Below are 12,864 nucleotides of genomic sequence, written 5' to 3'. Positions count from 1 at the left end.
TGGCATGTTGATGATGGTTTGAAAATAGTTACTTGTGACATGTTTTAGTTCATATTTGAACTAGGTTATTATGTTTGGAAATGGCAATATTAACATGTATTATAATAGCCTGATTTTCAGTGGTGTCAGAAACAGTAGTTCAAGGCCACCAAATCTGACGAGTAAGCTCGTAAATTTTATTATTTAGTATTTACGAGCTAAATGTGATTTTGGAAATATTTTTGAATTAGTAATTTGTATTTTATAAGGATTTATTAGGTTAAGTGGTTTAGAAAATGAGGTACCAAGACCTCGATTCTATAAATCGAACCATAAATATTTATCAAAATATTTATGGAGTGTCATTAAGGTAGTATTAAAATTTCGTTAGAAAATTTTAACGTTTTGATAGTTAATTAATTAAAAAGGACTAAATTGAAAAAGATGCAAAACTTACAAATTAAAAGAAATGTCATTAAATGGCTTGATAAATAAATAAGAGAGGACTTAAAGAGCAAAATAGCCCAAAGGGGATAGTTGAGGTGGCATAAGCAGAAGAAAATCATGAAATTAGTGTGAACTAAGGGAAAAATGGGAAAATTTGGCAAAATTAAACAAATAAACTAACAATTAAAAGAGTTTCTAGGAATTTCTTCAAGATTCTCACTTAAAAAAAGCCATAGGAGGGTCCCCAAAAGCTGGTTTTCATATTTTAACTTAATGTGAGTTCAATTATTGCTCTTTTCTTGAAATTTTTGTATTTTTAAGACTTTTACAACTAGGTCCAACTAGCTATTTCATTAATTTTTTATTTTATGGGTAATTTTGAAAGTTACCATTGATGAATACTGAATTTTTTTTGATGAATTAACATGGATTTAGAGCTTTAATTTTGTTATATGATGATTTTATAAAGTGAATTTGATAGATATTGATTTTAGGACTAAATTGTGAAAGGACTAAATATTAGGGTTTGATATTAAATTTCTATTTATCAAAGTCTGTATGATAGCCTAGAATACTTAGATAAATTGTCAGTTGAGAAAAATTAGCTCATTTGATAGACTAATTAGTAAGGGACTAAATTGAAAAAATTGTAAAAGTTGGGGTAATTGTGTAATTTTGAAAATTGAGGGGTATTAATTTTAAAGTGAATTGGAACTGAAATATATGCTAATAAATGAATAATTTTATATTTTAGATCAAGAGTCTGTAGACAATCGTGAAAAAGGGAAATTAGAAGAATAGTCATTGAACTACTACAAATTTTACAATTTAACTCAGGTAAGTTCGTATGGTTAAAATTTAATGTTTATATTTTAAATGGATGAATGGTATTATGTATTTATTTATATCTATTGTTGAAAATAAAATATTGTTAAAATCATGAATTTGAATTGAATGCTCAAAACAAATGGAACGCTGGATTGGGTACAATCGTTTTATGGCGAAAAACAGCAAATGAAGAATTGATGAAAAATTGCCCAAGTAAACTGAGGTTCAGCATTTGTTACGAACTTCTGTGTTTACTTTCCGTTTAGCTCTTACGAGCTTCTGTTTAACTCATATGAGTTTCCATTTAACCCTAATGAGCTTCCGTTCAGCTCTTTTGAGCTTCTGTTTAACCCTTATGGGTTTCCGTTTAGCTCTTACGAGCTTCCGTTCAACCCTTATGGGTTTCTGTTAACACTTATGTGTTTCAATTCAGCCTTCGAACTTCAAAAAATGATGTACTTATATACGTAAGTCGTTCTCCGATTTGGTAAGATTTGGTAAGTGACATAAGAAATTGATTTTGGAAGACTTATTGTTGTTATTGGTATTAATCTTAAATAAGTGTATTCATCGATTGAAGTTGTGATTGACAGAGAAATTACTTTGAATGAATTTATTTAATTTGATATGTTGTAGTAGGTTCGGTAAGATATATGTTTAAATCCATCAAACTTACTAAGCTTCATTAAGCTTACTTGTGTTGTTTAATGTCCTTGTAGAATAACGTGAGGTCGGGAGATCGGACCAACACATCAAGCCACACTATCAACTTGTTCCGATAGTTTTTACAACATATATTATGGTTTATATGGCATGTATAGGGTTGGATTGGCTTCTGTAAATGTTAAGAATTATATTTTGTTTATATTCCCAATCAACTTATATAGGTATGGTTTAATCATGTTTGATATATGTGTCTGGAGTAGTTAGGTGATGGATGATTTATAGGTGTATAAGTGAATTGACTAATGTGGTAAATTAGAATGTTAGGATATATGTGATAATATGACAATATTAGAGCTAGGAATTGGTTGTTTTGAAGGCATTGTTATGGCTTATGTGTATGAAATTTGAGATGTTTAGGTTGAAATCAAGAATGGGTGAGAAAAGTGGCCTTGAAATGACCTATCTTTGTCCACACGGGCAGAGACACGGGTGTGTGTCTCAACTGTGTGTGACACACGGCCTTTAGCACATAGGCGTGTGGTCTGGCCGTGTGTCCCTTGCATATTTAAAATTTAGAAACAGAATGCCCAGGTTTTTGCACACGGCCTAGCACACGGGCATGTGGCTTGGCCGTGTGACCTCTGCACCTTAATTTCATATCACACGACCTAGCACACAGGCGTGTGGCTTGCCCGTATGACCTAAGTCAAAGAGTTACACGGGTATGGACACGGGCTGGGACACGGCCATGTGCCTCACATTGAATGCATACATGGCCTAGCCACACGGGCGTATGTCCTCTGCACTTATGGAAAATTTTGGAATTTTGGGAAAAATTCTCTAAGCTTTCGGTTTAGTCTTGATTTATTTCTAATGCGTATTTTGGGCCTCGAGGGCTCATACAAGGGACAGTATGAGTGATTTATGATTGGTTTTTTATATGTATATTAAATGTTATGAAATGTTCGTATTTGACCTGAAAAGTTTGATAATGCTCTTCAACCCTGTTCTGGTGACGGATAAGGGCTAGGGGTGTTACATGTATAGGGTGGTTTATAATGGTGTTTTTGATAAATATGTAAATGGTAACTTGATATGTTTGAGCTTTGATGTTCTTGTATGCTTAATAGAGTTAAAATGTGTGTTTTGTGTAAGTGCTTTTGGTCACTTCTTGATAAAGGATATCTATGGCATGTTGGTACAATTTATTGGTTAAAGAATGGTTAATATGTGGTATGTTTTAGGTAAGTAATTGAATAGGTTATCATGTATGAATTGGTACAATATTGACATGTTTTGATGCTTGATGTCTTGATATAATGTGGTGCCTTTGAATGACATATTGGTTAGTTGAATTAGGGTCTTGAGAATGGTATAAATATGTGTGTGTTTAGGTGAGGTTTTGGTGCTTTCAAAGTGTGCATTATTGGTCTAAATGTTTATGCATGACATGGTTTTGAAATGACTTGATTTTAGGTAAATTTGGGTCCACATGGCTTGAGACACGAGCGTGTGACTCAGCCGTGTGTCATCTAATGATTTCTTAAAGGTGCAAGTCAGTGAGTTACACGGCCTGGCACACGGGCGTGTGACACGATCGTGTGACCCTTGTTTTGCAAATTTTGTAACTTTTTCCTAAACTTTCCAAATTGTTTCAAATTGGTCCCAGTTTGCTTCTAAGCTATTTTTAAGGCCTCGATGACTCAATTTAGGGACAGTATGTATGTGTATGAATGATTTATGATATGATTTAAATTATTGAATGTTAAAATGTTTAAATATTTTTTATTGTACGGTAATGCTCCATAACCCTAATCCGGTGACGGAGATAGGTTAGGGGTGTTACCAAATTTCAAATAAACAAAAATTTAAAATTTTATGAAAATTTAAATTTTTTTTTTGATGTTTTGCATATTTATAAACTTAATTTTTATACTTTTTTTAAATATATTATGATTTTTTATTTTTTATAATTTTCTAATTTTAAATATTTTGGGGTGGATTTTTTTATATTTTTATATTTTTAAACATTTTTATGTGATTTTTTTCTTGATGTGGCATGTTATTGGCTGGTTTAAAATTTTTTTTAAACGGAAATTTGGATCGGGGTAATAAAGGTTAACAGAATGAAAGTATATGCGCTAAACTAACAAAAAAATGGTATAGGTATCAAAGTGATAATTTAACTATAGTATAGGGGTCAAAAGTGGTATTAAGCCTTGTTTTTTCAACCTTAGATTTGGATCCAATTAGTTTAAAAGGTAAACTACACAATTGATTATCTAACTTTCATAAGTTTTCATTTTGATCACCAAAAATGAAAAAGTTTGCATTTTAGGCATTGCCATTAACAACCGTTTTCATTTTGGTCACCCGTAGCTGCCCTTAATTAAATATTCATTTTAGTCACTCAACTTAAATAAGTTTTCATATTGATCACTCATTTTGTCTTTTTAATTTGCCTATTTTTAGAATTAATTTTTTGTTTTCCAATTATACAGGAAATTACTTGATTTTTATAAGAAAATTTTGGGTTTTTATAGGGAAAATCATTTTATATTCTTAATTTCCTTCTTTTTCTTTTTCCCCTTTTTAGACCCTTTTTTAGAATTAAGATTAGTTTTTGAAAATAAAAATGAAAAATTTAAGTTTTTACATAGAATTGAGTTACATAGAAAAAACTTAGGTATCTTTGCTGCTGAATAATTCAATTTCTTATAAAAACTCAAGGTTTTTTTAAATTAAATAAAATTAATTCTAAAAATTAAATAGAGGGTTATAGGTTAAAAAAGCTCTTAAAAGAAAACGAAAAAAAAAATCAATTAATCCCCTACACTAATCTGCACCCAATTAAGCCCCTAGCGGTAACAAAAAAATTTAATTAAGTCCCTCCATTAACGATTTCCCTTTTTGACCACATTGACCAATAAAATAAATTGACGTGTCAGTCAAATGGTAACATGTGTCAACTTCTGATTTAATCTTATATTTTTTTTCATAAAAATAAAATATTTATTTAAAATTACAAATATTAAAAAATTAAAATTAATATAAACTTATAAAAAGGTTAAAATAAAAAATTATAAAAACGTATTTTAAAATAGAAAAACGTATAGATATTCATAAAAAATTATAATATCTAGTAAATTATATTTTTTTAAAATAGAAATTATAAAAAAATCATATAAATCCCTAAAATTATAATGAACAGTACATCACACTAATAGTTGGATAATGGAAATAATCACCAAATCATTAAGGTTATTTTCATGTTGAATAAAATGTTCTCAATATTCCACAATAAAACGATAATTGTGAGACCTCATCCTTCTTACAGATAAATTTTTTTTTATTTTTAAAATTTTTATCTCTAATTTTTTAAGTATAATTAAATAGTTTAGACATTGAAAATTGTTTGTTAAGTATTGTATGATATAAAGTATTTTTTTTGTACAGTTAGATACTCAAACTAAAATTTCATTAGCCAACTATTAGCATATATCAATACGAAATATTTTGGCCAAAGTTTTCAAAATCAAATTGGTGGTTGAAATGGTTAGGCTACTAGTTCGCTGATTCGATTGGTCCATCCGATTCAATTAAATAAATCATTAAAAAATAAAAAGTAAAAAAATCAGTTTAACAACCCAATTCTCGAATCAACTACCTTAATCACTTTCTTTGAACCGGTACTCTTGCCGATTCCAGTCCAGTTCAAACAATATTGATTCTGACATGTTTATCCAACTATTGATCTAATGCCATGTTTTTTTTTAGGGATTTAATTTCCAAAAACAAGGAACCAATAAATAAAATTTATAATTTTATATATTTTTAATATTTTATAATTTTATTAAAATATAATTTTTGTAATTTATTAGATTTTTTATAAATTTTTATAATATTTATAAAAGTATATATTAATAATATATTAAAAAATAATTTACAACCCTTATTTTTTATATTTATTTAAAAAAATTAGCTTTAATACTGGGAAACTAGTAGGTGAGTCTGAGAGTATTTAATTTGAGTGTAGGGCCTACTCTCCTTCAAGAGGACAGCTATTTTCATTAGTCATTACTGCTCGCTGCTTTGCTTTAATTCTTTTTAGTCCCCACCACTCTTTGAAGCTCATTCATGGCTTCTTTGGGCTCTCTTCTTCTCTCTGTCTGCCATGTCTTCCTCCTCTAGTTTTTCACATTCCCAAACTCTCCTAACGTCTTAACCATTCTCCTAATCTCTTTTCCATTTTTGGCTTCCTTTAAGCTTTCTTTCCAACCTTACTTTTATTACTAAGTGAAAGAAGAAGATTATGAGTGCAGGGGTGTCTCTCCTCACTATGCTATTCCTTGAGTTGTTTATGCTTTTCGCCTGTGGGTGATTTTGCTTTCTTGTTTGCTTATTTGGGTTTTTTTTATTTTAGCATGATCTGTTAGTTTCAATAATTGGGTACTTGGGTCATTGTTTCCAAAATTTCAGTTGTTCTTTTTTACTAACGGGGAAATGTTAGCCCTAGATTTCTTAAATTTTTCTGTGTATATTTAGGGTTAGAGAAATGGATTCTTCTTGGATTTGTGTGGGGAAGGGTCTTCCTAGAAAATATTACTGCAATTTCCAGTAAAGAGCTACAAATTTGAGTTCTTTTAATTGCTTACCCACAAATAGGTGTTCTAGTTGTTACTCTGTTTAGCAAAACCAGTGCTTAGAAATGTATGATGGTGATTAAAACTATTTGAAAGAACTCCACATTACACCATGGAGGTGTTTGAGATCTCTTGACTAATTGTAAATTGCTTTCGTTGATGTTGTAATGAGAAATGGGAATTGTTATAGCTTGATATATGAGGAACATACATGAGACATGTCTTGTCAATGACATTTGTCTGCTCTACTATTATTTGTACTTGTTGAAAACCAGAAACTTCATGGTAAAGTGTATGATAATTTCATCCTTTCTCTCCTTTCAGGCTTCCATGAATGTTTATCCAGCCCTGTGGTTCAACTTAAAAGTTATATCTTAACACAAAGAGGAGCAGATGCTTTCTTACCTGAAATTACTCCGAGTGCAGCTCCTCAGCCATTTCTTCCTCTTCTTGCACCTTCTCCGTTGTCACCGTTTACAAATAGTACTATTCCGAAATTATCAGGTATTTGTTACTTGGTTCGTAACATTGGAATGTCAAAACAATTGAGATTTAAGTGTATAATTACTTATTGTACTTGGCCTTTTGTAGGACTTTGTATGTTAAACTTCACTGCTTCTCAAAGCTTAATGACCATGACCTCAACTGATTGTTGGGCTGCATTTGCTCCATTGTTGGCTAATGTAATATGTTGTCCTCAGTTGCATGCGACCCTCGTGATTCTTGTTGGTCAATTAAGTAAAGAGACCGGTGTGCTTGCTTTAAACAGAACCCTTGCGAAACCTTGCCTTTCAGATATTGAGCAAGTCTTGGAAGGCCAGGGTGCTAGCGATGATCTCAAGCAGGTCTGCTTGATTCATCCATCAAACCTTACTGAAGCATCGTGCCCAGTAAAAGATGTTGATGAATTTGAGAACACTGTAAATTCTTCTGAGCTTCTTGCTTCATGTGAAAAGATCGATCCTGTGAAAGAATGTTGTGACCAAGTTTGTCAAGGTGCCATATCAGATGCTGCAACAAGGATTGCATTGAAATCTTCTGATCCTTTGAGCATGGATGGAACCCATGTTTTACCGGAGTACTCGACAAGAGTAAATGATTGTAAAACCGTTGTCCTTCGGTGGTTGGCAAGTAAACTCAACCCTTATCGTGCAAAGGAAGTTCTTAGAGGACTAACCAATTGCAATGTTAACAAAGGTGAGTTTGGAATTTCTTATACATAGATAGGATTCACCTATGCATGTAAGAACATCCCTTTCGATATTGAGTAGCATACAAATTTTCGTTACTTCTTTGTCTTTATATTTTTCTTATGTTGTTTTCTGCTTCAGTTTGCCCTCTTGTTTTCCCCAATATGAGGCATGTGGCAAATAGCTGTGGAAATGGAATAAGTAGCCAGACTGCTTGTTGTGATGCTATGGATAGCTATGTCTCTCATTTGCAAAAGCAGACCCTCATCACCAACTTACAAGCTTTGGATTGTGCTACCGCACTGGGGTTGAAGCTACAGACATATAATATCACCAAAAATGTTTATAGCCTATGTCATATAAGCCTCAAGGATTTCTCTCTTCAAGGTTAGTTTTGTTTTTTTATATGCACCTCTAATAATGATCTTTAGTGACAATTTTGATCTGGTACTATTACTAACACTTATTTCTTTTTGTCATCACGATCGATTTCGATACTGATTACAAACTTGTACACATCAGTTGGAAGTCAGGGTAAGATGCTTACAACACTCAGGATTCTTCCTATTTCTTGCACCTTAAAGAAGTGCAAAATCCTGTGACTTATATTTTCTCAAAGCAATAATATTTCTCATATGCCTAGATTATCTAAGACGTGCTTGATTATTTATAATAAAGTGCATAATATGTATTTTTTTTCTCATGCTTTTAGTATCTGGATGTCTCCTGCCAAGCTTGCCCTCTGATGCGACATTCGATAAGTTTTCTGGAATCAGTTTCATTTGCGATCTAAATGATAATATTCCAGCTCCATGGCCCAATCCATCACTTCTACCAGCTTCATCATGCAATAAAAGTATGTACTCTCTAAGTTTACTGCTAGCTGCTAAAATATAATCTATATTAGAAAATGACTTCATATTACCATGATGCTCTTTACCTCTCTTTTCATCTTTCATTCATTTCACCTGGGTTTTTGGCTTGCAGCTGTAAGAATCCCTGCACTACCTGCGGCAACAAATGCTCAAAGCAGTAAGAAATAGATCATTTTACTCGAATAATTGTAATCTCTTTGAGTTGAGAGGAATTTACATATGTCTTGCCATGTAGACTCTAATAGTTCAATTTATGTCAAGTAGCTGAGTTATGTTGTTGAACATAAGGTTGACACACAATCTATGCCTCTTTCACTCTCTGAGTATTCATTCTCTCTTGCAGGACTTTACAATGAATATGCTGCAGTTTATCTTCTCATCGCTTCTTCATTGACCATGATGATACTCTAGTTCGAGGCTGATTCAGTCTTTTCTCCAGAACTGTATGATATAAGATCAGTCTTCTTAAGGACAAATGGATGAAATCCTCTCAAGTTTAACACTGATTCAGGCATGACCACCTGTTAATGGAATGTTCAACCAGATGCAGACTCAAGTCCATGTATCTGATCATATAACAATTCTTGCATGTTTTCTGTAATAATATTTTTGTAAAAAAGGCTACTTGGGTGCAAGAGAAAAAGTTATGTTGTATCTACATAAGTATTTGAGTATACCATGTAAATTTTGATTGGATATCTATTTATAAGAATTTTTATTCCAGTTGCAAGACTTTGGCTTAAGCCTGTTGGAAGTTTTGTAAGCAGCCAATAAAATCCAAATTGCCTTTGTTCAGTTAGATTGTCGGTGCTTAGAGCCTAAGACGTGGGCATGAGCTCATTGTTTATAAAGTACTACATGCATGAAAAGGAGAACAATAGTTCAACTGAGGGTGGTCTTCGGATAGCATTTGAGGCTAGTCTTACTCTTAAGTTGTGACCTTGGGTTGCAGAGACGTATAAATGCTGTCGGGACATGCCTCAATATTTCACATTGAACGCGCAGTACACTGTCTGCAGTTGTGGAGGTAACCCTTTCATTTCAACATGCTTGTGTTCAAGACTACCTTTAGTAATAGATATAGCTTTTTTTTTTTGGAAACTTTCGGTATCCAATAGTGATATTGAACTCCACGGATCGGATCTCTTTTGAATGTTCTTTTTTCTATCTACCTTACTTAAAAAGAAGTATGGATATTTTAAGAAAGAAGTTTGTTATGAAGATAGAATAACCCAATTCACATTCAACATGTGATATCAAGCTTGACTTTAAGATATAAAGAAGTTTGTTATGAAGACTTTTCTTCATTCTTAACAATAATGGTTAATTTTCAATTTAGTCCCTCCATTTTTTAATTATATAAAAATAGTTAAATTTCAATTTTGTTCTTTATTAAAATTTGAGATTTCATCTTTGTACTTGAATTGTTTATATAATTTAGTACTTCAATGTTTATAATGTCATTAGTTACTCTAAATATTTTATTCTAATTAATATGTTAACCTAAATTTAAAGAGTTGTTAATATCATTAACTTTTTTGTTATTAAATTCAAGTCCATTATAAAGTTATTTTTTGTGACATTATTATTAAGTGAGTATTTAAGAAAAAAAATTAGAATGTCGCACCAGCAAATTAACAATTGGACCTGAATTTTTAAATTTAAAAAATAAAAGGGATTAAATTCTTAAAAATAAATATTAAATTCCAAATATACAAAAAGGTAAATAAATAAATAACTTGAAGCATATTGTAACCATTACATTTTAACTATTTATTTCAAAATAATTAACTATTTCAATTTTAACTTTTTAATTTTATGATATCATTAGTTAGTCTAAATATTTAATATTGTTAACTATTTCAATCAAAATACTAACATCAATTTTTCTTAGGGACAATGTTCCAACAAAAAAAAACATATTATCGAGCATGATGAGTTCAAATGAATGTTTTTAAGAAAAAAATCCATATAAACATTTTCAATGTTATTTTTATTGTTACATGATTAACATGTGATTTTTTTTTTAATTTCAAAATGTCACATTAATAAATTTAATAGAAAAAAATTAACCGTGATAATAATTGGATCTAAAATTTTAAATTAAAAAAAAGTAGAATCTTTCTGAAACTAAAAGTAGAATTAAAATATAATTTAATATTCAAATTTGTACTTTATAATTTGACACAAATAAATAATGGATTTGATTTTTTATTCCAAACATCACTTTGTTGTTTGTTGCAAAGGTGCTTATGTTGCCAGCTACAAATTGGTAGGCATATGCACAGTTCTTGAAGCATATTTTTGAGAATATAAAGTTTTTTTTAGTAATTTTATTATAGGTTTTGATTTTTTTTAATATAATGCTTAAAATTATTCATAGCTCACCCCAACTCATAAATAAGAGAATAATGCGCTTTAGCGCACTCGAATCTACATCCTTCTGCATTGACAATAGTACTCATACCAATCGAGTTAAGACTTAATCGACTTTCAAAAATATATGTTACTTGACTGCGAGTTGCAAGTTGTAATTTTATTGGTTTTTTAAGGTTTTTATTTATTTAAAGGGTTTTCACAAAATCTTATTTTCACACACCTATGATCAATTTCGAGTATTTCAAGAGATTAGAAACAACTGGAGTAACATAAATCCTGAAAACTCTGATATTAATGCCAAGTCCAACACTTGAAACAATCAAAATTTCTCACTGCAAAATCAAGAAAACCACAACATATGCATGTATATATCAAGTGAACAAAGGACGAGGAAGGGTGGCATTAATGGTTCCACCACCACCACGCTTCTTGTTGTTGTTGTTGTTAAACAAGCGTCTCCAAGTTTTCAATCCATCAACCACCTGCTTATAAACGCCACCACACTTCCTTAGCTTCTTCAACCTTGCACCAATCTTCACCTTTAGCCTACACAATCTCATTCCTAGGAACGATGGTTTTCTTCTACAATCAGCTTGTTCCGTCACCTTGTAGATCAAGAACTGAGCTCGTCGATGGATAATGTCTTCTGGGTCTTCCTTATTCACCTTTGAGTAACCATTTGATCTCCTCATAACACCCATTGTTGTATATGCCAGGTGCTGTGTGACTTAGGAGTGAACCAAATACTTATAGAAGCCATTGAAGGTGTCATGTGCATGTGATGATGAAGCTTTTAACATGTGCACTGGTTTCAGTTTTGCAGAAAATTTTTAATTAGCTAACCTCTTTGGTCAGTGTGAAATGCAGCAATTTAGTTTGAGTCTCTAGGAATTTATACATATCATAGTCCATTTAATCATAATATATGCCAAGTCTATCAAATGTTGGATATTAATGTCACTGCATATGATATTCCAGCTGTTTGTGTGTGGGGTTTTGACTTTTGAGAGACAGGATGGAAGTAACATTTGAGTGTAACAACAAAGCCGACAGCATTTAGTTAATTGGATGGGAACAAAGACATGGTGAGGAAAAGGTATAGAAGCCAAAAGGGTTTTAGTATTATAAAAGAGACCAAATTTCCACCGCCCAGACATTAAGCATCTTAATCAGTGGTGAAGGTAAGTCTTCGGTTGGAGCCAAACATAATTTTGGTAATTAAGCAGGAATAATGGTAAAAATGGTACAAGATTTAATATAAACTTAAAATTATAAATTAGGGTCTATTATATTAAATCATCAAGAATAAATTAAAAATAAATTAAATGTGTTGAGAGTTTTGATATTCCAAATTAGCACACCAGACATTCAGAGAATATTTCACTACATCAAAACAGGCTTTTAGCGGCGCTTTTTAAGACCTTTAGCGGTGCTTTGACAAGCGCCGCAAAAAACGCCGCTAATGACAACGTCGCTAACTTTAGCGACGCTTTTTTTACAAACGCCACTATAGATCAAGACCTTTAGCGGCGCTTTCCCAAAAACGCCGCTATAGATCAGGACCTTTAGCGGCGCTTTTCCCACAAACGCCGCTATAGATCGGAACTTTAGCGGCACTTTTCTCACAAACGCCGCTATAGATCAAGACCTTTAGCGGCGCTTTTTTCACAAACGCCGCTAAAAGTGCCATTCCGCTTTTTATTAAATAAATTTTTGTAATAACAAATGGAAAGGTCAAATTTTATTTTGAATGTATTACTTTTCATTAACAATAAAAGTAAAATAAATTATAGTAATAAGTTTCAACATTAAATTATAGTAATAAATTTCAACATTCACCTATAATAAATAAATTAA

The 12,864-nt window shown here is 31.6% G+C and overlaps 2 protein-coding genes across 2 annotated transcripts; one reads left to right on the top strand and one right to left on the bottom strand.

The window, feature by feature from the left end:
• Positions 1-5,912: 5,912 nt before the first annotated feature.
• Positions 5,913-9,351, top strand: LOC107901954 (uncharacterized GPI-anchored protein At1g61900). The gene is made up of 8 exons (XM_016828142.2): positions 5,913-6,293; positions 6,888-7,067; positions 7,155-7,760; positions 7,895-8,140; positions 8,276-8,287; positions 8,466-8,609; positions 8,741-8,785; positions 8,972-9,351. Exons 1-8 carry the CDS (start codon positions 6,233-6,235, stop codon positions 9,037-9,039), a joined length of 1,362 nt encoding a protein of 453 aa, XP_016683631.2. The 5' UTR covers positions 5,913-6,232; the 3' UTR covers positions 9,040-9,351.
• A 1,879-nt stretch (positions 9,352-11,230) lies between these two features.
• LOC107900416 (uncharacterized) lies at positions 11,231-11,820 on the bottom strand. Its single transcript, XM_016826025.2, has one exon. It carries the CDS (start codon positions 11,706-11,708, stop codon positions 11,379-11,381), a length of 330 nt encoding a protein of 109 aa, XP_016681514.1. The 5' UTR covers positions 11,709-11,820; the 3' UTR covers positions 11,231-11,378.
• Between the last annotated feature and the right edge of the window lie 1,044 nt (positions 11,821-12,864).

This window comes from Gossypium hirsutum, chromosome D06, assembly GCF_007990345.1.
Source record: "Gossypium hirsutum isolate 1008001.06 chromosome D06, Gossypium_hirsutum_v2.1, whole genome shotgun sequence".
Lineage (NCBI taxonomy): Eukaryota > Viridiplantae > Streptophyta > Magnoliopsida > Malvales > Malvaceae > Gossypium > Gossypium hirsutum.
This window is presented reverse-complemented; position numbering and strand designations above follow the sequence as displayed.

Bases quoted from the DNA above. Each gene is read 5' to 3' on its own strand.
- LOC107900416 (XM_016826025.2), bottom strand. From the start codon at position 11,708: ATGGGTGTTATGAGGAGATCAAATGGTTACTCAAAGGTGAATAAGGAA.
- LOC107901954 (XM_016828142.2), top strand. From the start codon at position 6,233: ATGAGTGCAGGGGTGTCTCTCCTCACTATGCTATTCCTTGAGTTGTTT. The intron at 7,761-7,894 runs GTGAGTTTGGAA...TTTCTGCTTCAG, and splicing joins CAATTGCAATGTTAACAAAG to TTTGCCCTCTTGTTTTCCCC. The intron at 8,610-8,740 runs GTATGTACTCTC...TTTGGCTTGCAG, and splicing joins AGCTTCATCATGCAATAAAA to CTGTAAGAATCCCTGCACTA.